Source organism: Falco peregrinus, chromosome 4, assembly GCF_023634155.1.
Source record: "Falco peregrinus isolate bFalPer1 chromosome 4, bFalPer1.pri, whole genome shotgun sequence".
In the NCBI taxonomy this organism is placed as follows: domain Eukaryota; kingdom Metazoa; phylum Chordata; class Aves; order Falconiformes; family Falconidae; genus Falco; species Falco peregrinus.
Genome location: NC_073724.1, coordinates 38,171,241 through 38,195,045, shown reverse-complemented (window position 1 = coordinate 38,195,045; position 23,805 = coordinate 38,171,241). Strand labels below are relative to the sequence as shown.

The 23,805-nt window shown below is 34.7% G+C and overlaps 1 protein-coding gene across 1 annotated transcript in view; it reads left to right on the top strand.

Annotated features, from left to right (window-relative positions):
* The window catches only part of CFAP47 (cilia and flagella associated protein 47), a 342,945-nt gene that overhangs the window by 81,414 nt on the left and 237,726 nt on the right, over nucleotides 1-23,805 (top strand). The window contains 3 exon segments of the mRNA XM_027782493.2: nucleotides 391-586; nucleotides 18,949-19,046; nucleotides 19,351-19,467. Coding sequence (XP_027638294.2) covers nucleotides 391-586; nucleotides 18,949-19,046; nucleotides 19,351-19,467 — 411 coding nt within the window.

Sequence of the window (23,805 nt, the reverse complement as noted above, 5' to 3'; positions counted from 1 at the left end):
TATTTTTCAACAACTCCCAGAAAAACCTTCTCCATAATTTTGCCAGGCACTGAACTGAGACTGACAGGCCTGTATTTACCAGTGTCTTCTTTCTTTCCCTTTTTGAAAACCGGGACAACATTTGCCAGCTTCCAGCTGACTGGGACCTCTCCAGACTTCCAAGACCACTTGAAAACTTCAGTTTGCATTTTAAGGAAGCAAAGGACTTCCCTAAAACCTCAGCAAATCTGTTCTCTTGTGTGTTACACATTTATGCTAATGTTTAATGTCTTAAACCTTTTATAAATTAGACAACCATTTGTGTTTGAAGTATTTTTTTTTTTATCATTCAGCTTGAACTTGTTCTTTTTACAGTTCGTGCTTAATTAAAAACATGTTTTCTAATTTCAGGTGTTTGTTCTTCCACGTGTTTCTTCACATAGTATGACTGATCTGTTCAGTTTGGAAAGTGTGCAGAACATGCCAAGAATAAAATCAGAACCATTATCCAGTAACATATATTCTCCATATGAACGAACCATCCTCACCTGGTTGAATAAACATTATGAGAAGAATCGAAAAACTGTGTGGAAAGATTGTCAAAAAGGTGAAATAATTATTTTACTATACCCCTCCTTCTAATACTCCTTTTGTAGACTTTTAAAATTGCTGTTCATAGACATATCATGATAACTTGCCACTGAAAGTGTTGGTTTTTTTCGATAAGTTATTGCCTACCTGTATGTATTTCCTTTCCTTGTGTTTCTGAGTTCCAAGATCAACATCTTTTGTCTAGTACTGTTCATGAAATATCTTCTGTGTTCTATGTCTTCTTGTAGTTTCTAACTAAGCATAAAGTGTGTTGGACCTTCTCACTTTTTTCCATTAATGTTCTCAGGAAGGAAGTGCTAACAGTAATCACTTTCTCTTCATTTTCCTCTTTATAGTCACAGTTGTTGGTATTTGTGCTTAGTGGTGTGTTTCAGAGCTAGCTTTTCAGAATTTTTAGGTTAATTTTGTTCTGCTTTTATTCTAATGCCATTTAGGACCATAATGGAGACCAAGGTTCCAAATTATAAATCTTGTCCTACTTGCAAGGTCAATTTGACGTCTTTGATCACTTGAGTATAGTTAGACAAAATTACCTGTTCTGTTTAAGACTGACCTGGGCAGTTATGGTGTTCAAATCTGATAAAGCTGTTCAACCAGTTGTAATTATTACTTCTGTTTCCTTGTATGATTTCTTCTCTTTTGCTTCTTGACCCTAACTTCATTGCCTCTTTCAATTTTTTTTGGATAATTTGCCTCAAATTATTTTTGGATAGGTAAACACCAAGAAAGGGCATTATGATGATGATCAGGGAAGAACTCCAGAATGGCTCAGAAGCCACATGTGGAATAGATTGTTGAGTGTCATTTTTGCCTTCAGTGATTTCTGGCCTGTCTGAATTATGGACAATCTATTTGAATATCACCTTCCAGAAATCTCATTTGGGCATATTCTCTACCTTGCATATGTTTTGAATATCCCCTTGCTTTTCTCATTTCACTGTACAGAAGTAAATTATACTAGATATTCTCAAATTTGTTGAATAATTCTGCTGATAAGATTGGAAGGTCAGTCTATACCCCCTGCATCCAACAGAAGTCAATTTCTAGCTGTCAACTCACAGTTTGGGTCTCGTCTTATGATTAGCTCAGGGAGCTTCCCTAGCGAAAGTAACATGTCTTACAGTGAGTAGGTGTATTTTCAATATATTATTTTCTCGTTATCTGTGTCTAGTATCTGCTTTAGTAGAGCTGTCTTACAGTTGCAAGCACTCTCCTCTGTTGGATGTTAAATTTGAGTCCCGTGTGTATAGATGACAACTTGCAGGGAGAATGGCTACCTACCTGGCCAGTGCTGTGGCTTGCCATAGATGCATGGATATATTCCTCAACCCTGCTGTCTGTTCTCTTTATTGTAGACTCTAGTAATACCTGGGTGGTGAGGCATGGCTAACTTTGTTCTGGCCTGTGGGAACTCAGTGGGGAGAATATGAATGTCAAAATGCATCTTATTTAAATGTTAAACTTTGAGTTGAGTTATAATGTCTAAAGAAATGAATTTGAACTATAAAGTGCAGATATAGTGGACACCACTGATCAAAACCCCCAAAATGTCACAGGTAAAGTGGAATATATACTAATGATGCATTTTAAGGAGCCAGTTATTGAAAGTCTTATTTTAATTGCCTAAGAGTATGCAATAAATTAAAATATTAAAATGAGTTCGATTTTTTTAATGAGTTGTTATATGGTTGCCAGCAATTGTAAAGTAGGATTTTTCCCATTATTTTGTTCTAAAGGCTCCCCCAAATTGGTACACAAAAATAAAAATTTAATTACAATATTTGGGTTATAAGGAAATAATAATTATGCTAATAGAACAGTTAACTCAGGAGGTTAATGTATTAATTTGTGCAGATCTCATTGCAGATTTGGCTCTGGGTCACAGGTGAAGATGAATTTTGTGGTTATTGCCAGGGGACATTGATCTGCATTATAGTTCTGTCTTACAATTTCACTTAATTACACTCTTCTGCTTTCAGAGAAGTGCAAGATTGGAATGAGAAGGCAGAAATCATATATGCTTTTTGTGTGTGGGAAGTTACAGATACTGCCTTGCTGTATCAACTTGTATATAGCTTTTTTGCTTTGTGAGTTACATATTCTGTTGGCTGGAAGGTGCACAGAAATAGCTTGGTGTATCTACACAAGCATGCCACTTTCTTTGCTTCTCTCACAAAACTACGTAAATGAGCATTGCTAAAGATACAATGATTAAAAAAAAAGGAGAAAATTCTGAAAATTAATGAAATTCAAAGTCTTAATCTTACACCTCTGCATTTTGAAAGTTCTGAATGGATGATCTTATACTGTTCCGTTGCACAGATGACCTGCCTCAATATCTTTTCGAATCCTCTGTTTTAGCCTTCTCTTTCCTCTTACTTTTTGCTTTTCCTGCCTCAGAATTAGTTGATATCTGCTAAATGGGCAGAGAATCTAATGACAGAGGACATAAAAACAGAAAAGCCTTCTTTCCTTGGTCTTTACTGGTAAGATTGGCACTGAACAATCCCAGGCCCTCAAGATGAATAGGAAAGTCTGGAGCAAGAAAGGCTTAGTCTTGTTGGAGGAGGATCAGATTAGGGAGCACTTAAACTGGACAAACACAAGTCCATGGGACTTGATGCAATGCACCAACTGCTGAGGGAGCTGGCCAATGTCACTGCAAAGAAACACTCAGTAATCTTGGAAAGGTCCAGACAAGCAGGGGGAAGTTTGGAAAAGAGCAGATGTCATTCCTGTCCAGAAGGAGGAGGACCCAGGGAGCTACAGGCCAGTCACCCTCATCTTGTTTCTTGGGATGGTGATGGAGTAAATAATCTTGGAAACTGTTACCAAACATACGAAGGACAAGAAATTGTTTGGCCGTAGTCAGCATGAATTTACAAAGGGGAAATCATGCTTGACTGACCACAATGACATGATTATTTCAGTGGACAGGTGGAGAGCAGCGGATGTTTAACTTAACTTTGGCAAGGCTTTCAACAGCCTCCCATAACATCCTCATTAACAAATTGATGTACAGCCTAGATAAGAGGACAGTGAGGTGGACTGAAATTAGGCTGAACTGCCAGGATCAAAGGCTTATGGTCACTGGCATACAGTCTGGCTTGGAGGCTGGTTACCAGTAATAAACCTCAAGAGTCACTAGACTGATTTTGTTTTTTAAGATTATACACTGGAGAAGAATTAATATGTCAGCAGATTTAATATTTTGATATCCTGTTGGTCCTTTAAATTTTGTGATGTAAGGGTTAATCAAATTTATATGTAGATATTGTGACATTTTTAATCATATTAGCCTTAAATTAAGCTTTTCCAGAGGAACACTGAAAAGTGTCATAAGGAAAAACATCAATCAAAGTATAGTAAATGTTCATAGAACCCTGCCGTAAGTCCCAAATATCCTCAATTTTGTATTTTTGTTGTTATCATTTGCTTAATATCACTAATTTTAAATAGAGGATTAGTTCTGTTATTCTTGCTAAAGTCCAGATCAGAAAGCAATTACCACTTTTTGCTTAACATTTATGTGCCTACATACTATCATCCAAACACTCTGCTTTGAATAAAGAATTAGACCTGACTAGCAATATGTCTTGACCATGGAGTTGCTTTCAGCCCAAACTAGTCTGTTGGGTGATCCAATCCTCCTAAAGAAATGGAGATCTATCCAGGCCACATTTCTCAGTCTTTCCTTTGATACCTAAGCTACTTAAAGTGAAATGTGACAGTAAGCTGAGCCTAAGCTACAGCAGTGCAGGGAGGTTTTAAACATACATCTTTAGTACTTCCTTCTAAAGTTGAATGTAACTGTGTCATTCATCAGAACTCTTCTCTTGCACGAATTAAAATCTCAATAGCTTAAAGAGAACATTAGCATGGAGTTTACTATCTCTATATCTTTTGCCCTTACTGCTACTGAAAAATCAATATGTTTTAAAAGCAGCTTGACATATGTTTTGGGAGGGCAACGTTGTAATATGTCCTATTGACCTTAAATACAAAGCAATGTTGAAACCTGAGACCAAATGTGGTAAAACTACAAAATATAACTTTGCCTATACTGCCAAAACTTTTAATTATACATGAAATACAAGTTTCAGTGTACACTTAAGGCATTATATGAGAAATAGTAGTGATAGGGGAGGAAGCATGAATTATTTGAGTGTAATAAATTTTCGGTTTGCCTTCTACCATTCCCTGTCTTCACATTTCTTTTCAACATTTCTTTCTGAAAGACTGACTGCTATTAATAGTATTAAAAAATAAGAATCAGGAAAAACACTTAAGAAGTTGCTACAGTATTGCAATGCCATAATTCAAAACCTGTACTTCCTAAACAGAAATTTTTTTTGTGTTGAGTTAAATTGCCACCTAAGAGGATGTATATCTCCTCCTTATTAATTATGATTCTTGCCATGGTGAAAAAGATAAATTATGTGTTGGTAAATAAGAGATTTTCTTGAATTTATCCCAGAAAGATCTTGAAAAGAGTAGATAATTCTACCTTTAATATAAAATTATTAGAGAATTTGACAGCCAGTAGGTTGAATAATATCTGAACAGTCAACCTAAGTTGGAGATGTAAGAGCTGTCTCTAGAGTAGCTCTGGAGACAATTTTACTGGAAATTTGCTTAGAATAGAAATTCTGCTTGTGAGGAAAGAGAAGTTCTAATCCAGTGCCAATGTAGGTTTGTCTGACAATGTTTGGCTTAGTAGTATCTCTCAAGATTCTTCCTCTCAAGTAAGAAGCTTTTAGTTTTGATGCATTTTATTCCCTTCACTGTAAATGTTTTTTTGTTTTGTTTTTATTTTTTTTTTTTTAATTTTGATATCAATTTAGCATGGCATCTGCAGTAAAAAGGTTGAGGAAGGAGACATTTTGGTGTGAGATCATATGACTTCACAAAATTGTATGAGAATTAAGTAGAATTCTTGGTTTTCTTAAAAAATAGTTTCTGTAGACCTTTTACTTAAGGTTGTTTGTAGTATAGGAATTAAAACCCACACCCTTTTCTTTCCATTGTTATAATGATTTTTAGTTCCTCTTCCCCTTTCTCCTTGATCACCTCTCCTCTCTTGCTTCTTTCCTCAGTTTTTAGGAAAGGTATTTATGGAGTCCATCGATTCTTGCTTCTCAATTTGATATTACTTAGAGACAATTGAAACAAGAGCTAAAGGATATTTTTATCTTTCAAGGGTAGAAGAGAAGCATCTTATGTAATTTATGTAATTTTTTTCAGTTAAAAGCACTGCAAAACAGACTCTTCCCAAAGAACGAGTCTTGCTTTTCCCACACTTGATAAAAAGCTGAATTAAAGAAGGGGGAGTGACTATCTAATGAACTGCCATCATGAGTATTGTGACTCTGACTCGAAAAAAATATTGAGAGAACATTGTTCTTGAGTGATAAATACTGTAAATTATTTGCTGAAATATAAATTAACAAAGTTGTAGACAATTTTGGTGTTATATTTCATGATTTGCACAGCAGAACATATGAATGAAACACATTATGTAAATATGAAGTCCAATAACTAGGCTTTTCTGTCCTGCTCACCTTTCTTAGTCAAAACGAATATCCCCTCTTTAAGAACTGCATCATATCTCATTTGCTATAGCAGAAAACCCCACAAGATGTTATCAGAATTGTAGTTAATAGAAAAGAGAAAAAAAATTATTTTCCTGAGTTTTAAGTTCCTATGCAGTTGAGAAATAAACAAAAATCCATGTTTACTTTAACGTTTTAGAGTAGTATAAAAATATTTGGTTTATACAGTTTTATACTGGCTGGCATTACACAGCCTCAAGGAAATAAAAGTATCAAGGATAGTCCCTGGAGCCCTATACTGAGAAGATTCAAAGTGTTCACATTTGGAAAACTGTAAGATCTTTAAAAAAAAAAAATCCCGTAACTCTTAGGGCTGCATATATTTGTGTGTATACATATATGCATACATATATATATGTGTAGACTTGTATGCTTATATATATAAATGTGTATATGTGTGTATATATATCTATCTGCTGACTCTCAAAAATCTATATGACCTAAATAGGAATAATTGGATAAATATTTAGAAAGAAATTTTGTTTCCTTACTTACAATACACTTTGAGAGGCCTAGACAGCTATTCTACTTTCGGCTAAACAAAGCATTTCAACGTCTTGTGTGTTAATTGGAGTTAAATAAGCTTTTAGATTGGGTATGGTATAGCTGTGGGTTTAGTAATACAATACAACCTCAGGTGTTTTGTGAAGAGAAAACCTATTTCAGACTATGAAGACTGAAAAATTAATTCATTTTAATTATCAACCAGAGATTTTCATTAAGAACAGTATTTTATTTTTTTTTAACTAAATAAGATGTATTCCTTCTGAAGCCAGTATAGAAACCAGGTATGCTGTAATGAATTGCTATGATTTATTGCATTTTAACTCAAAGTCATCTACAAGTAAAATGCCATGGTAAAAAAATAAAAAAGCATTGAAGGTGACATTTTAATCTAGAAGCTTTTAGTACGATTTAGTGATTTTAAAACTTAGTTCTCATTACAAATGGAAACTTACTGTTGAAAAGCAACAAAATGGAGACTGATACAAGGTAATGCTATTCTTATGTGATGCATAAAAAACTAAGGAATTTGTCAATTTAAGGTATTATTTGGGATATGAATCAATAAGAATAAAACAGAACTGTGTAGATACTGAAAGACAATTGAAAAATTTTATTAGGAGCAAAAAAGTAAATAAATGTTCATGCCTCAGGATAGAAACTTTCTGCAACAGATGGGAATAAATGAGACCTGTCTCCAGTGTATCCATTTTTCTGTCATTGCCCCATGTGGTGGTGCTAAAACTTTTCTGCTTAGAATTATTATGAATTGACAGTGGTATTAAATTGATATGTCCCTGATATTTCAGGAGCTCTTAGAAGAATAATTATGGGTTTTGGCAAGCAAGGGTTGTAGCATCCTGCCTGATGTAAGAACTGTAATTTGCCAAGTGTCTTATTAGAGACTTCTTGTTTTCCATGTTAAGGTAAACATAGCTTCACATGCTATATGTGCTGAAGTAGATACATTATCATTCTGCTAATCTTACATACATTTTAGGAAAAACATAATAGCCTTTTAAAAATAATATTCAAAGGCATATTTCCTCTCATCTTTCTTATGCTCTGTATTGTATACTTCAGTACCGTTGTTTTAAACCTTGTCCTGGTTCTAATGTCAGCACTTACAGAAGGTTATTGTTACATATCTCTTTTCTAAATGTTTGTATTATTCAGTACCAGATTTAAGCTATTGAAACAGAACTATAGGCGTTATTATAAGTATAGATTAGTTCCCCCTACAGGGGGTTTCAGATCCCAGAATAGGAAGTTGTTATATAATATTATAAACCATTATTACTGAAGTAATTTACATTAAAAAGGTCATACTGTGATAGTTTAAAGGTCTATTTAGCTGAGTATTCTACCTCCAATAGATGATGCTTAGAGATTAGTAACTGTGCAAACATGCAGCAATACTTTCTTTATTCATACTCTGAAACTTTCTGATTTGAAATTCAAGACTAATTGAGGTGGAGGTGGTACTTCTGTAAGGTTTTACTAGATTTTTATTCTATGAATTTGTTTAATTGTATTTTGAAACCTGTGCAACCTTTTAGCATCACACCATTCTGAAGCAGTAAGTAGGTTTAAAATATATATTGCATGTAAAAGATTTTTTTTTGAGCTTGCTGCTTAATACTGTAATTGTTACTTCATTTACTGACAAATTTGTGCTTTCTTCTGAGTTATTTATCAATTATGTCTAGTTCCCATTGTCAAGTCATGCCTACTTACATAGACAGCCATCATATCACCATCCACTTGTTGCTTTTCCTTTGTAGTTCCACAGTCTACCTTACTGATACCTTAAAAAGTGCCATTTCATACCTTTGATCATTAAAGGTCATCAATTTCAAGATCTTTATGTGAATGTACTAGGTTAATCTGGAAAGTATTACAGAATATTAGCCTAACACTACATATTTTTCCTCTTGTTTTTCAGTTACAGAATTTGAAAAAATTGCTTGTGGCTGTATAGCAGAAGTTTTATCTTTTGTGAAGATGTCTGTTGTTGCTCCCTAGATATATATCAGTTGATTTTGCAATGAATAGAAAGGATTTAACTTTTTTATTGCTTGTGAAAACAGCAGAACAGCTTCACAAGAAATACAGTACTTTCTTTAAAGAGATTTATTGTGTTCTTTTTTTTTTATATAAAATAACTCTTACACTTAGTAAATTAAACCAAATCTGATACTTTAAGAGTTTTAACACTTGCTATAAGACCATTTTGTTCTTTTGGGTTGGTCTTATCCAGATAGTACCAATACATCATACTTGTGTTACTTTTTTTTCTTTTCTACTGGAATTTTGCTTTCAAGAATAATGGCAATTTTTCATGGTAATTTTTTTCCCCAGAATGAAAGTAATGTAGTGTGTGTGGTGAAAGAGTTGTTTAGGTGTAGTGGTTTTTTTTGGGAGGGCTAAGGTGTTCTACCAGAAAAAAGATCATTATTTTAGCTTGCAACTATTATGTACTGTGCATTTTTTTGTTTGTTGGTTTGGTGTTTTGTTTTGTTGTTTTTTGTTTGTGTGGTGGTGGGTTTTTTTTTTTTGTTTTTTTTTTTTTTTTTTTGTGGTTCTGATGCCAAAGACTACCTTCATCTATATATTTAGAGTAAGATCAAATGTTGTTTCTTCCTGGTTTTCAGAAGAGGAATGAACAGCTTTGAGGATTTAATTTTCACTGTTAGTAGTGAGATGTGTTAGTTATTTTGAAACAGTGAAATGTTTGACTTCATAACATTGGGAACAACGGCATCACGATTGCTGGGAACTCTTGGATGCAATTAGCCGTTTTTCTGGGGTGTTTGGTTGAATAAAAACACTCCTTTTTATTCCCCAAAATATAGTTTGTTACTAACTTGTAACTAGGAAGGCAGTGAGATAAAGCATACTGATAGATCAGTTAATAAGTGTGAAAGTTGCAAAACCCCCACAGTAAAACACAGAGGGTAGAAAAGAGAGAAAGAGAACAGAAACAATGTTTCATTCTCATATGGAAAGACTAAACTAACTAAACCTGTAGTTTACTGGACAGGTATTTGCTTAGCCTGTTACAAAAACCTCTGAAAAAGGAGATTCCATGGTCCACTTTAGGTAATGCTGCCCAGTATTTCCCACTCATTTCCATTTGAAAGAGTTTCCTATTGTTCCCAGATTTCCCCTGCTCCAGTCCTTTCTCTTCTAAAATGTGGTGTGGATGGATCTTCTTTGCTTTTCTAGCAACTTTATACATATTCACAAATTATTATGTGATGCTTCATTTACTCCCTCTCCCCTCCTCTTCACAAAACAATTCCCTTTTAGTTTTTCTGTGTGTTCAGCTCATTAGTTCTCTGGTAAACTCTCTTTGTTTAACCATGTCTTGAAGTTTGGTTCCAGTTTTATACCTGGGTTTTATACCAGGTGAGACTTTACTAGAACTCTCCTGTTTATGCATCCTAGCAAAGTATTTCCTTTTCTTGCAACAGTATGAGATTCGCTGTTGCTCCAGATTCTTTTTCTGCAGAATTTCCGTCTATCCAATTTTCCATCTAGTACTTGAGTAATGAATTATTCTTAATTAAGTTTACTACACTACACACATCATTGTTGGATTTAATCCCATTTGTTTCAGATCATCACTTCAATTTCTCCAGAGTTTATAGTCCTTTCCTCATGAGTACTTGCAACCCGTTCTTCTTCCCAGTCAATTTTTTCACCTGCTTGATATTATCTCCAGATTGGACTAAGGTAGTTTTACGCTATTTTCCAAGTTTCAAATTAAAATATTGAATAGTATATAAGCTAGGACTTTGCAGTTTGATTTGTGAACAGTTGATAGTTAGGCTTATTGTTTTTCAGCGAGTTTTGTGCTCCATCTAACGATACCCTTTTTCCTAGACTACCTTTTCTTTGCTTCCTTATAAGAGAGAATGTGACCAAAACTTACTGAAGTTAAAATGTCTGCTATTTTTCCTTTGTTCACAGTATCTTTTACCTGTCAAACAGATAAAATTTGACCTAGAGAAGTTTATAGTGACTGTTGCCAACAAGTAGGTTGTGTGTCATTTTCGTGTAAATTGTTATAGGTATTGCCTTGATTATCTCAACTTGGAAAATAGCTTTTCTATCCCACAAAAAATCTCGAGGCTTCAAATTGAATCATACAAATGAAAAAACATTTCTTTTTGTTTTAGTGAAAACAAAGATAGATTATGGCAAGAAAAACACTGCAAAACCCACATAGCCTGTGTGCTATTGATTCATCAGAGGAAGACCAAATCCAACCCAAAGAATGACTACAAAGATAGTTTGCTCTTTTTTTTTTTTTTTTTTTCTTTTTTCTCTTTGTTGGAGAAGAGAGGGAAAACATCTATATCTGAAAAACATTCCCACCTAAATTTTGGTTTTGACAAATCTGATTTTTCTACATTCAGGATGACTTGGGAGTTAGACTATATATTAAGTAATTGATGTAAAATGTGTTTCAGGGACTTTTTAAAGGCCATAAAATTATAAAAAACTCAATAGGCCTGGTCTTTTAAAATAAAATAAAATAAAATTTTCAAATATGGAAATAGAGTGCCATGGCAGAACTTTGCTTCATGCAAAAAGAAAGCAGTGTGTCTTCAAGAGTTGGTTTAACAGTCACAATAAAGATAAGGACAATGCTGTTATGCTTGATTATTGCATGCATGCCATCTGATGCCATTACAAGTTAAAAATAAAATTGCCTATTAAAAATAAATAAATGCAGGAATTAAGTTAGTCCCAAATCACTGAATTAAGTATGAAAATTACTTCAGTGTTGAGTGGGACCAACAGCTGAATCAAAACTGCTTTCATTTTAGATTACTTAGAGACCTCTTGCGGTATACCTTAGCTTTCCATAACCATAGTAAGTATCTGAGTACACTACATAGGAGTGATGCACATTTAACTCCAAGTTAATCCTGCTTGCTTATTTCTATTGAAATACATATGAAGTATTTTCAACTATTGTTGTGAGTGAGAGAGTAAACAACAGCCTGTGATGGATCAAGATACTGGCGTTTATTGAAGAACCAGCAAGATCAGAGCTCTAACCTCTTTGATAATATCACACACTCAGTCCCTCTACACAGTGTTATGTTCACAAGGTCTCAAATTCCCTCCCTGGCAGGAAGGTCACTACTAGTCTGAGAAGATCAGGCAAAAGTCTTGTCAATTCCTGCTGTGCTGCTGCTTATAGCTGTCAGTCTCAGGTGTCACTCTCCAAAGTCCCTGGGCATCTGCTGGCATTTGTTTTTATGCATCTCTCTGATCTTCAGGATCTTCTCCTACTTCCAAGACCTTTCCTCCAGTTAGGAACTTCTTCACCTTCTTTCTAGCCCGCTGTTGTCTCTTCAAGACCACTGCTTCTTTTGAGGAATGCTTCTTTCTGGCCTCTTCTTACTTCCATAATTTCAAGTCCCGAGTTTTTCCAATCTAAATAGTTCATGTGCAAAAGCTCAACTTGTGATCAGCCTAACTGGTGATCCTGGCTCACACCTCTTCATTAATGGGAAAATTCAGAACATGCCACTTTAGTCTTGCTGTTACCAAAATTTGCAACAAGCCCCTGTGGGATGCAGCTAGCAAGTAGCAGGAATCTCTCTCAGAATTCAGAAGTTCAATTTGGACAATTTCTTTTCCCCTCACCCCCAGCCACAGAGTTGTCTGCTACCTGTGACTGTTCATGTTTTAAACTATTTTTGGTCTACAACATCTGTCAGTCAGGTTTTCATCATGACATTGGCTAATAATCTTTATCCTAAAGATCAATTAGTAATTTTTATCTCTCTTTTTTTTTTTTAGTAAGTACCAGTACAAATGAAATTTAATACATTTATATGCTTAGAGGAAAATGAGTTATCCTGAGTAAGGTTTCTGATTTCTGATGTTTATTTCTACTAAAATTAAGTAATTATATCTTAAAATTTAATTTTTGTAGAGTGGTTAGCTGGCAGATTTTTCTGCTAGTTTTGATGTAATTACGGAAAATACATGTTTTTTTCTAATTTATTCACAAGCATTTGAGTTAAGTAGGTTGATTGATAGTAAAAGCATTAACTGGAAACAAACAAACAAACCAACCCCCTTATAAAAATATTTAATGAGTCAAAATGGAAAAATATTCCACTCGTGGGGATTTTTCTTCATGCTCTGATTTACATAGGCTATAAATTACATAGCTGTAGTTCAATAAATGCTTTTTAAACAGAGCTACCGTGTTTCATTTCCACTGGCGCAGCCATTTATGTGGCTGTGTGGTAAACTGGATTGGTGTGATCCAGATTAAAAAGTCAAAAAAGCTTTTGCCCTTTCTTTTTAAGCCAGCTTTGTTCCCACACCCACTTTGCTGCCACACAGACAATTCTACCAGCGTGAAAGAAAGGATTACTGGAGACAGAAGAAAGTACATAGGTACTAGGGACAACTGCTATTGCTTAATTGCATTCAAGTGATATTCCACTAGAAGACTAACGGTAGCTAATGATACGCTTAATGTAAGATTTAAAGTTCAAATAGGATAAACAATAAAGTTTACTTTTTGATCAAAGCATCTGGTTTAATAAGCCTCCGTAACCAGGCTGATAAAATCAATCTGGTTGACTAGCCAGAACAACAACTCAATATTGGACTTAATTTAAAATGAAAGGTGAAGTAGTTAATCTTGAAAAGTTTAAAATAAAAATGTGGAAATGGTACTTTGTATATTGCCAATATACGTTCTATGCTGACAGTGAGGCTGTTCTATTAATCAAAAACCAAAAAAGATTATTGAATTTTATAGGTCCTAACTATTATCAATAAAATGATGGATTTATATTAGAAAGACTAACTTTTTAGGAAGAAAATAAACTTTTAAAAATGTATTGTGCTATTTTTAAAGTGCTTCTTTTTGCAGTCACTACATTAAATATTTTTGAAATAGCTGCAAGCAATGTACCAAGGAGTTGGGATGAAATTAATGTCTCCTACCGTAGACATTTGTAAAATTGAGGTCTGAATGTTGAGGCCCATATTTACTGTGTTCTGTTCCTGTCATAGGTAACAGGGAGAGGTTGTATATCCAGTCAGACTTCATCTTTTGTACTTTGCCCTCTGGAATTATCAAGAACCCTTAAATTTTGAGTTTTCTGCATGAAGAAAAGATGTTTCATTTAAACAATGGGAAAAAAAATAATTCTGACATAGTGAAATTTTTATTTTCTTTATAAATTTATAAATGAATGCTTTTGATTTGAAAACTTACAGAAAATGAAATGTTCATTCTAATCTTTTAAATACTGTTTTCTGACATTTTTTAACTGAGTGTACATCATGAATATTTAGTACACGTATAAATTAGTTTTCTTTCTGTTCATACTAATGAAAAAATGACAATAAAAGAAATGTAATTTGAAGTCTAAATTGAATTAAAACTTTCTTCAGAAAAAGGAGGGTTTTTTAGGTAGTAATTTGTAGTAAATTTATTTTTGAATGGTCTAGAAGAAACTTGCTGATTTCTGTAAAAGGGAAGAGGGAGCTTGTTTATCTCTTTAAGCCAGTTCTTTTATTTAAGCTCTTAGAGCTTGTTTCTTAATAATGAAAATGGAACAAAATAGCACTTTAGGGCCTTCCAGAACTGCAAAACTATTAATATAATTAATATACCATAGATCATATTTTACATGATTTATTTACAGTAAGATTTCCATTTATCTTCTGATATGGCAAATAGGTTTTGGTGAGGTGAGACGGGAAGATTTTGGCCAAAGTTACACACCTGTTTAGATCCAAGATCTTACTGTTGTGAAAGCCATCTTGCTGAACATAACTGCGTGTATAGATAGAGGATAGTGGAAAGAGACTGAATAGTGTGATGAGGAGGAGCACTGCAGACAGAGGTGTGGACAGCAGCAGCCATCAACTTTTGAACTCGTTGACCTGCTGATCTTTTCTTTCATTTGAAATAGTATGTGAAGTCACTTTGCAGCATGAATAGGAAAAAATAGCAGGTTTTGGACCAAGCCTAAACATCACCACACTGAAGAAACAGCAAACAAAAATTGTAATTAATGTCAGAGTTAAGCTCAGATGAATTAACACGTCTTTGTTTGTATGTTTGTGCAGTGTCTGCTCCTGTTCTTTCTTGCTAGAGGTATGTGAATATGCTGAAACATCTGCAAACAGATGATGTGAGGTGACAGACATTTAAGTTTTTTGGATGCTGAGGCATCTGTATTCTATCAATGAACAAAAAAATGGAAGACAGATTTTGCTTAGAATACAGTACAGGAGTTTTTTGTAGGTTAAATTAATTTTTAAGTGTAATTAGTTATTAATATTGTAATTAATTCCCTCTGAATTTTGGTATGTTCTTTTTTTCCACTACAGCAGAGTGTAGCAGTTAAAGAAATAATTCCTAGCATCCTACTTGAAAGTTTTTTATAGGAGTAATGTTAAATCTCCAGTGCTTAGTAAGTTAGACCAAACATCACCTTTATTCCCACATTATTGTCCATGAGCATGAAATTAAGAAGTCTGAAGTGACTGCGACTAAAACCAGCAGGCTGTAGGGTTGTTTTAGGGGTACAGTATCTTGATTGCATACCAAATCCTTCTGAGGCTCTTTGGTGCTCATGCCACAGAGAAGGGTATTTCCCTACAGAGTATGTTTTTCTTTCTGAATGTTTACTTTCTTTATGTCATGCCATAAGAAGTCATGTACAGAATTGTCTTCTAAATATTTCTTTTTGACCTGTACTTCAAATGCATTTTTTGATCACTAATGGAAGACTTGATTCCTCTGTAATATTTTTTCCTTTCATAATCAGTGAAAGATAATCCTGAAGCTGTACCAAGTACTTCCGGACAAAGTATGTGGTAATGAAGAATACTTTTGTTTTTCATATTTTTTGGAAAGGATACTCTAAGGGGGGTGTGTGTGTGTGTTTTTTTTTTTAATAAAAGTAGTTTTTAATTAGATGGTTTTGGGGAGCTCCTCTCCAAACAGTATAAATGTACCAAATCATTCACATGTTGTAGTGACACTGACTGGAAGATCATTGTACGTAAAAAAGCTAAATAATCCACATACCAGTTAACTCGAGTAGGTGCAGGCCTGTGCTGTGCTGCACATACCCGGTGGCTGCAGAATAAATTTAGCCAGCTAATTGCAACAAAGGAGCCTGCAGGCAGATTCCACTTGGTACCAGTGATTATGCCACCAGCGTGCCCTTGTCTTTAACTAAAACTGCAGCACCAGGTTCTTGCATGAACATCCATTTAATCTGATGGTAGAAATGATTAGCAGAATTGTTTTATTTTAACAAAATTCTGTAAGAGCTATCTCTCCTCTGGACTGCATCTGTACAGTGTGCTGCATCCTGCCTGGAGGTCAGTTCCAATGCTGCACAACTTTGGTTTCCCAGTGTCGGAAGGGTTGTAGGGTTATTTATAATAACTTCTTTTTCCTGAAAGCATTAGCAGTGATAACTGGCAGTGATACTTTACAGAGTCAATTGTTTTTCTTAGTGGGGTCATAATGAACCAACAGCCCCTGGTGCAAAGTTTATGCACATCAAAATTTTACTTCTGGATATTCATGAACAACCTTTGAAAATTCTGTAAGAATTTCACTCTTTATGACATATAAAGTCACAGTTTGATAAAATTCTCCTGTGTGTTTATATTATGTGTGTGTTTATGTGTTTAAAGTTCTCTTGTGTTGTAAATAATTTTATGAAAGCAATTACTTAAAAATTAGTTTTTCCTGGAATTTTTATTTATTTTTATTTGGGATTAAAATTTGATGTATTTACTTTGCATTAATATAGGATTCCATCTGATGCACTTCCTATTTAGTGATTTGCCCCATGGTTGTTTTATTTCTTCTATTTGGTTCTTAAATAGTTTATCTTTTAAATTTAGTCTGAAGCATAATATTTACAGCACTGTAGAACAATTTTATGAGCTTATAAGTAATCTGTTTGGTATAAGTGAGGCGTTCCACAACAAAATTTATACCTGTAGCTGATAATAGCCACTTATTTGCAAATTTGATTTAACTGTACTTCTTGGGGGACCAATGGAAGTTACATGAGGTGCTGTTGATAAATTATGACCTGACATTACCAGCAGCATCTCTAGCTTACTTTTTCCCTGTCACTAATCAAAATTTTGCAATCAAACAGAAGTAGGCAGATAAAGGCAATTGAGGACATATAAACTCAAGTGAAATAAGTGCTAGTAAATGAAAACGATTTTGAAGATTCATAGTGTCTTCCATACTACATGGAATGGTTACCACTGTTTCACTGTAAGATCAGGATTTTTTTTCTTGTCTTTTGAATGTTTTTTGGGTTTGTTGTCTGGCTTCTGGGCAACAGCTTGCTTGGTTACATCAGCCTGGCTTGATGTCTGAAGGAGTGAATAAGGTTACTTTAAGAAATTTAATAATTTTCTATATACAACAGCCTACTTTCTTAGTCTGGTTTCGATAGCTGTTGTTCATAGGGTATATAACACCCAAAAATACTGTCTCAAGTTTAAACCCCTTAGTACAACTGTTTGAAGTATTACATGTATAGCATAGTGTATATTATATATATATTTATATATAGTTTGTGAGAGCATGACTGAACTTTCTTGAACTCTTGTATTCCAAATGCATAGAAAATTATCCATTTCTTTCTTGAATTTTCATTTTGTTTTCAGTATTCTTTCTGTAGAGTTAGAGACCTTTAAAATACACATGATTTGTGCCCCTGCTTTCATGTGCTTAGTCTTGTAGAATGAGGCTTTTAATAAAGACAGACTTGAAGTAAAGGTCTCTGAAATGTGTAGCCTTGTGAAGCATTTTATGTTTCTGTTTTAAATTATTTCTGTGCTAAGTATTGGTGTCTCCAAATTTCTTTGCTCATATAGATAGTGGACTATCCTGAACATCGTTATATTGCTATCATAACAGTTCGGTTTTTTATCTTTTAATGGTAGCATTTTTGAATGAAAATAACTTTTGTTTGTGTTGTAACATTAAGATGTTTACGTGCTTAAAATATGTGGGAGATTTTTGATCATCTCAGATTCTGTAGGATATCATTGTTTTTTTTTCAGCCTGGGAAGCTTCAAACTTGTAAACAATACACTAGATTGTTAGTGAAATAAAAGCTATATAATTTATCCTATATGAAAAAAGTCTGTCTGAAAACCTTGCCAGTGGCTGAAGTCCAAAGTGTTCCCTAAATCCAGGAGCCTGGGCCTGAGACAGTAATGAAAACAAAGAAAATTAAGCAATAGGTATTTTTGTAATAGAAGTTGGGAGGAGCTGCACATAACACAACAGAGAAGACATGTCTTGGTACTTCACTGTTTGTGACCAGATTGCTTTCCTTAAAAAAGGATTAGCTTCTATGTGTTCATGCTTCACAAAATGCCTATTATCTGGAGAGCAAAGTATTGGTAATTTGGTATAGGCAGTGATTTAAAACATGGTTATTGGTACATCAGTAGCTTTTTCTAGAGAGTATCTCATGCTGAGTTTTCAGATTACTATATCCTGTGGTTTATTATGATGCTTAAGAACATAAGTCTGTTGTTTAAATACTGTGTTAAATATTTAAGATACGGAATACTTCAAATAAATACTGACAAACTATATTTACTTTCTTAATAACCATTTTTATTTTAAATAAAAATGTTAGAAATATATAAAAATATTCTAACCTGTGAGGCATAGGCCTTTACAACACAATTGTAGAAGTAGTGATCTGTGCTGCAGGAATGAGCTGTTAGCTTTATTTTTATTGCATTTATGCTGAATAATTTAATATGGCCTTGAGGAAAATCAATGACGTTTTCCTTCTTATGTGCTTAAATGTTGCAGCTTTAAAGAATTCATGCATATTTTCATGAGTTTCAGTAGCCCTCTGAATGTTATGAAATAATTTACTTGTTTAGGTTCTTAATCTGTGAGGTTAAGTTTTTCCTTCCATTGTGATGAATACTTTTACGTGCTGTATCAGAGTGTATGAATAACAGTTACAATATTCTAGGTGATTTTTTCATGTTTTCAACAATGGCTCTTGAAGAGTATTATGTCTGGGAAATTTTACATGTGAACAGATATTTCCTTTTTCTGTTCTTTCCTCTACTCAGTCATTTCATAAAGCCATCATATCGGTCTAGAATAAAGTTAGGCATCTCAGGGGAGAAGAATCTAATACATATTGCTCTGTTTTTAAATTAGGTGGAGTACCACCAATGAGATGGATAGTAAATTTTGACCGAGATCTTCTAGACGGTCTGGTATTGGCAGCACAGCTGGCAGCTTATTGTCCATATTTGGTAAGGACTTTTCTTAATATTGTGAAAGTTTTATACACTTTATTAATGTAAGTGGATTTTTTCAGGCCTTAATTTCCTTTGGAGCTGTTGACTTACATGACTTTTAAAAAGAAGAAAACCCCAACAAACCAACATTTAGCAAGTCTAGAGTGATTACTTCAGTACTGATTTTTCTTTGGGTATATTCTTAAAAGGGAATTTAGTTCAAAATTTAGATCTTATGGATTGCTGAAAGAGTGAAAATACAAACACAGTAATTTTGCTTAGTGGGAGATCAAGAGTTTGATTTCTGTCTCTTCTGCAGATTGCTACTCACTTTGTAAGGATGTATACTAATCCAAGAACTCCTGAACAATTTCTGCACAACTGTTTGATACTTGTGAATGCTATGCATGTTGTCAGTCTGGCTATAGACATAAAGGTAAATGATTTTATACTATCAGTTCTTATATACTTTAAAATATTTTTATTTTTTGTTACTTTTATCGTAGCAAGATTGTACATCAAGTTGAGATTTTAGTGAAGCAATTTTTTTCATGATGTGCTGTACTGTATGATGGGGACCAAAATGCTGCTTCATATAAATACACTTAATTAAGAGTAATTTCCATAATTCTTTGCTTTGTAGTATCGCATGTATGCAACTAGCTGAACAGATTAATTTGGCTCAAGTTCTCGTATCATACATCACACAATGAAAACCTGAGTGGAAATTACTATTAACATTCTAAGGCAATTTAGAAAAAATATATTTTAAAGCAAACATCATGCACTTAAATATAAAAGGAGTGGTAAAAAAATTATATGAATGTCTGGTGACACTTATGTACATTGATCTAATCACGAAGGGCCATGAGGGTTCTGCCCCAGTGGTGGTGCACACGGAAGACAGTAGCTTTGGACTGCTCATGAGAATAACACCGTAAGCCATCAGCTTCTGATGTTCTTATTAGAAGGAATGTGATGATGTTAGTTTCTTCTTCAATCTAGAATGCACTTGGGATCATTTTTATATGTTTAGTAACATGCTTTACATCTCTGTCTTCTTTTAATTGGCTTACAGCTCCAAATTTTCTGTATACTGTACCCTTTTCATATATTAGGTATTATTTCTTTGTTCTTTTTGTTGGCCCTAAAACCAGTTTCTCCTGCTCCCAGCCTGCACTTCTTTCACTGGCAATTTGTGTTATTTATAGCTGTGGGTCCTGGTAGTACCGTATAATCAGAGAATCATAGAATGGTTTGGGTTGGAGGAGACTTTAAAAATCATCTGGTTCCAACCCACCTGCCAGGGGCAGGGACACCTTCCACCAGACCAGGTTGCTGACAGCCCCATCCAGCCTGGCCTTGAGCACTGCCAGGGATGGGGCATCCACCGCTTCTCTGGGCAGCCTGTGCCAGTGTCTCACCACCCTCACAGTGAAGAATATTTTCCTAATAGCTAATCTAAATCTACCCCTTTTCAGCATAAATCCATTACCCCTTGTCCTATTACTACATGCTGTTGTAAAAAGTTCTACTCCGGCTTTCTTGTAAGCCCCTCTAGGTACTAGTTATATACAAAGACAGAAGTAAAACAAAATCAGTCACAGAAGCCTGGTCAATGAAAAAAGTTGCTGTCACAGCTAAAACAAGAAAAGCAAAGCTCTACAAGCTGGTTAACAAGCCTTCAGACAGAGGTTTGTCAAACCCCAGTACTGAGGCACAGTAAATTCAGTACAAAACTTATGCCTTGTTAATTGCAATGGCAAGGCTGCGTTACGAGGTTACATACTCACAGGGTTCATGCTCTTATATTCCATGTGCTGGTTGCCTGTGTTAGTTACCAAGCAATTACCTACTTAAAAGAGCAGATTCCATCTTATTTTCCTTTTCTGCTTTGCTTGCTGAGTCATTAAAAATCCTGTCCTTACTAAAACTAGTGAAAACTGTTTAAGGTCCCATCATTCTCTTAAGAATTTGAAGAGTGATGCAGCTTCCATCATAAGCAAAGTGGAAGTCAGGGACTGTGATGGGCTGGGCCAGGTGTGGAGCATACTGGGCTGTCTAGATCAGGGGAGGATACATTAGAATAGACATGGTATCTGTTGGCGGTTGAGGAAACTTTCCAAAGGAATTAATAGTATGCGGAATCAGAGGCAAAGGTGTGGTATGAACAAAGTATTACAAAAGGCTCAGTTACAACTTTTTTCCTCCTTTCCATTCAATTGTACTATGATTACACGCAAAAATTAACCCTGCAGTTTCCAGTTGTATCAGCTACTGTCTTGTTTCCACATCCTGATAAGCTGTAATAGGTGTTTTAAATGGCTTTGCTATGACAGGCTAAACCAAGAAAATCTACTGTTTCATATATGTGTGAATGACAGAAAGTGTAACAAGACAATTTAGGTATAATCCTTACAATGAAGGTGTATTTTGCCTCGGGTTTTAATAAGAAAAACAGGTTCAGCACATGAAGGCAGAGGCTGGATGCTTGATATGCAAAAGGAGTTAATCACATGAGAACATGAGTTGGAAGTAGAACTCCAGGACATTCCCCGTAATGCACTTAGTGTGTCTTTGTGTTTTAAGACTACAGTGTCTACAATACTACAATATTATTAGTTCAACATATTTTTGAGGTTTTGGTGTTTTTATAGATGGGAAAATCCATCTCTGTACAGACTAGGAATTTAAACAAAGCTATATAATTAGTCAACACCAGAAAAAGGAACAGATTTTGGATCTTCAAGGTCTGTATTTTAATTCTAGCTAAGGTATGTTCTACAAACAAAATATTGTGGAAAGTAAAAAAAAAAAAAAAAAAGTGAAGGTAAAGGGTACTTTTCACATAGATTTATTGGAATTCATATAAGCTTTTCTAAGGCTGCTGTAGAAATTTAAGCTTCTTGTTCTGAAGCAATGAAAGCAGCAAAATACATTAATTCTGTTTCTGAACTGTCTCAACTTGGGATTTCTCTGATAGTTTTTTCACTTAAATTTAGCAGGCTAAAATGTTCCAGCCGTATTGGCAAAGTTCTTAACTTTCAGGCAATCACTGCTTCTGAACTTTCAAGACAGCTTTGCATTAATTAATGCAAGGATGGTGGTGATGGCACAAGGCAAGACATGTATTAGGTCTGCAATAAATGGTACTTTCAATCACTTAAAAAATCTAAGATTCTCTAGTAATAAAGAACTTTTAACTGTCTGGAAGACTTCGGCTGCAAGTTTTAATGGTATGTCTAATGGAGTTCAAGGCTTCTAAATTCTTTTAAGGATAAAGGTATAGGATTAAGATGGAGTTCTTTGGGCAATAAATTGTTTTCATTTTCTAATTATGACTGACAGTTCAATCCTGGAATATTAATGGTGTCTTTCTATGTATTTTTTATTTGTGTTTGATATTTTTAAGTTTTAAAATGGTTTGAATTGAAGAAGATCCAATTGAAACCCCAAAATAAAAATTTGCAAGATAGGATGGTGGATAACAGCAACATGGAAGGAATGTATGTGGCAAGGGTAATTAGGAGAGAAGATGGAGGGATTTGGGATAGCCAATTTGCTACTGACTGGTTTAAAATTGGGGTCAACATTACTGACATTTATATTTGGGACCAACTAAAAGGGAGGATATTTTTAAAAGAGCTGTAGAAGATGATGTAAGTAAAGTCAGAGAGTGTTAAGAAGCTGAAAAGGAATGTGGCTGTTCTGTTGAAGTGAACTGAGGAATTCAGCATTGTTGTAGAGTAGAAAACTCAATAGCAATAACATGGCTGTATGAGCAAGAAAGATAGGTGGATGGTAACTGCAAGACATGAGTCTGAAATGAAAAAGAGAAAGAAGTTTCTGTCAGCAACCAATGGAGAAGAGGGAAGAAATGCAGCAACATAAAATGTTCTGAATTTCCAGTATATGTAAGATTTTTCCCTTGAGGTAGAGTCTTGGTTTCAGCTGGGATAGATTTAATTTTCTTCTTAGTAGCTGGTGCCTTTGTGCAATACTGTGTTTTGGATTTGGTGTGAGAACAATGTTGGTAACACACTGATGTTTTCAGTTATTGCTGGGTGATGCTTATATAAAGTCAAGGACTTCTCAGTTTCTCAGCCCTTGCCTGTGACAGGGCTGGAGGGGCATGAAAAACTGAGAGGGGACACAGCCAGGACAGCTGACCTGAACTAGTCAAAGATGTATCCCATACCATAGAATGTCATGCTGAAGTATATAAGGGGGGGGGGGGAGGGGGGGGCGGGGGGCGGGGGTTGTCCAGGGCCTGCTGATCACTGCTCCAGGGGTGACTGGGCATCAGTCAGTGGGTGGTGAGCAATTGTATTATGCATCACTTGTTTTTTTTCTCCTTTCCCCTTGGATTTTATTCCTCTCCCCTTCTCCCTCCTTCTCAATATAATTGTCAGTATTATTATTGTTATTGTTATTATTTTGGTCTTTTTCCCCCTCTTATTTTATTTGATTTTAATTATTAAATTGTTCTTATCTCAACCCTTGAGTTTTACTTCCGTTTCCTGTACGTTAGTAAAGAGCTATTTGCTTCGTAAATATGGCAAATTCTTGACAAAAGTAACAAAGAAAAAGGATTTATTTCTTAATTCTGAGTTATTTGACTAAAATTTATATGATACTGCAAATATACAGATAGAGCTCTGTATCTGTCTATCCACCAATCAATAATGTTAATGCAAATACTTTGGTTTGCCTCAGATAGAAATCTAATATCGATGTGTGGCCTTAAATTCAGAAGATAGAAGAGTGGAAAAAA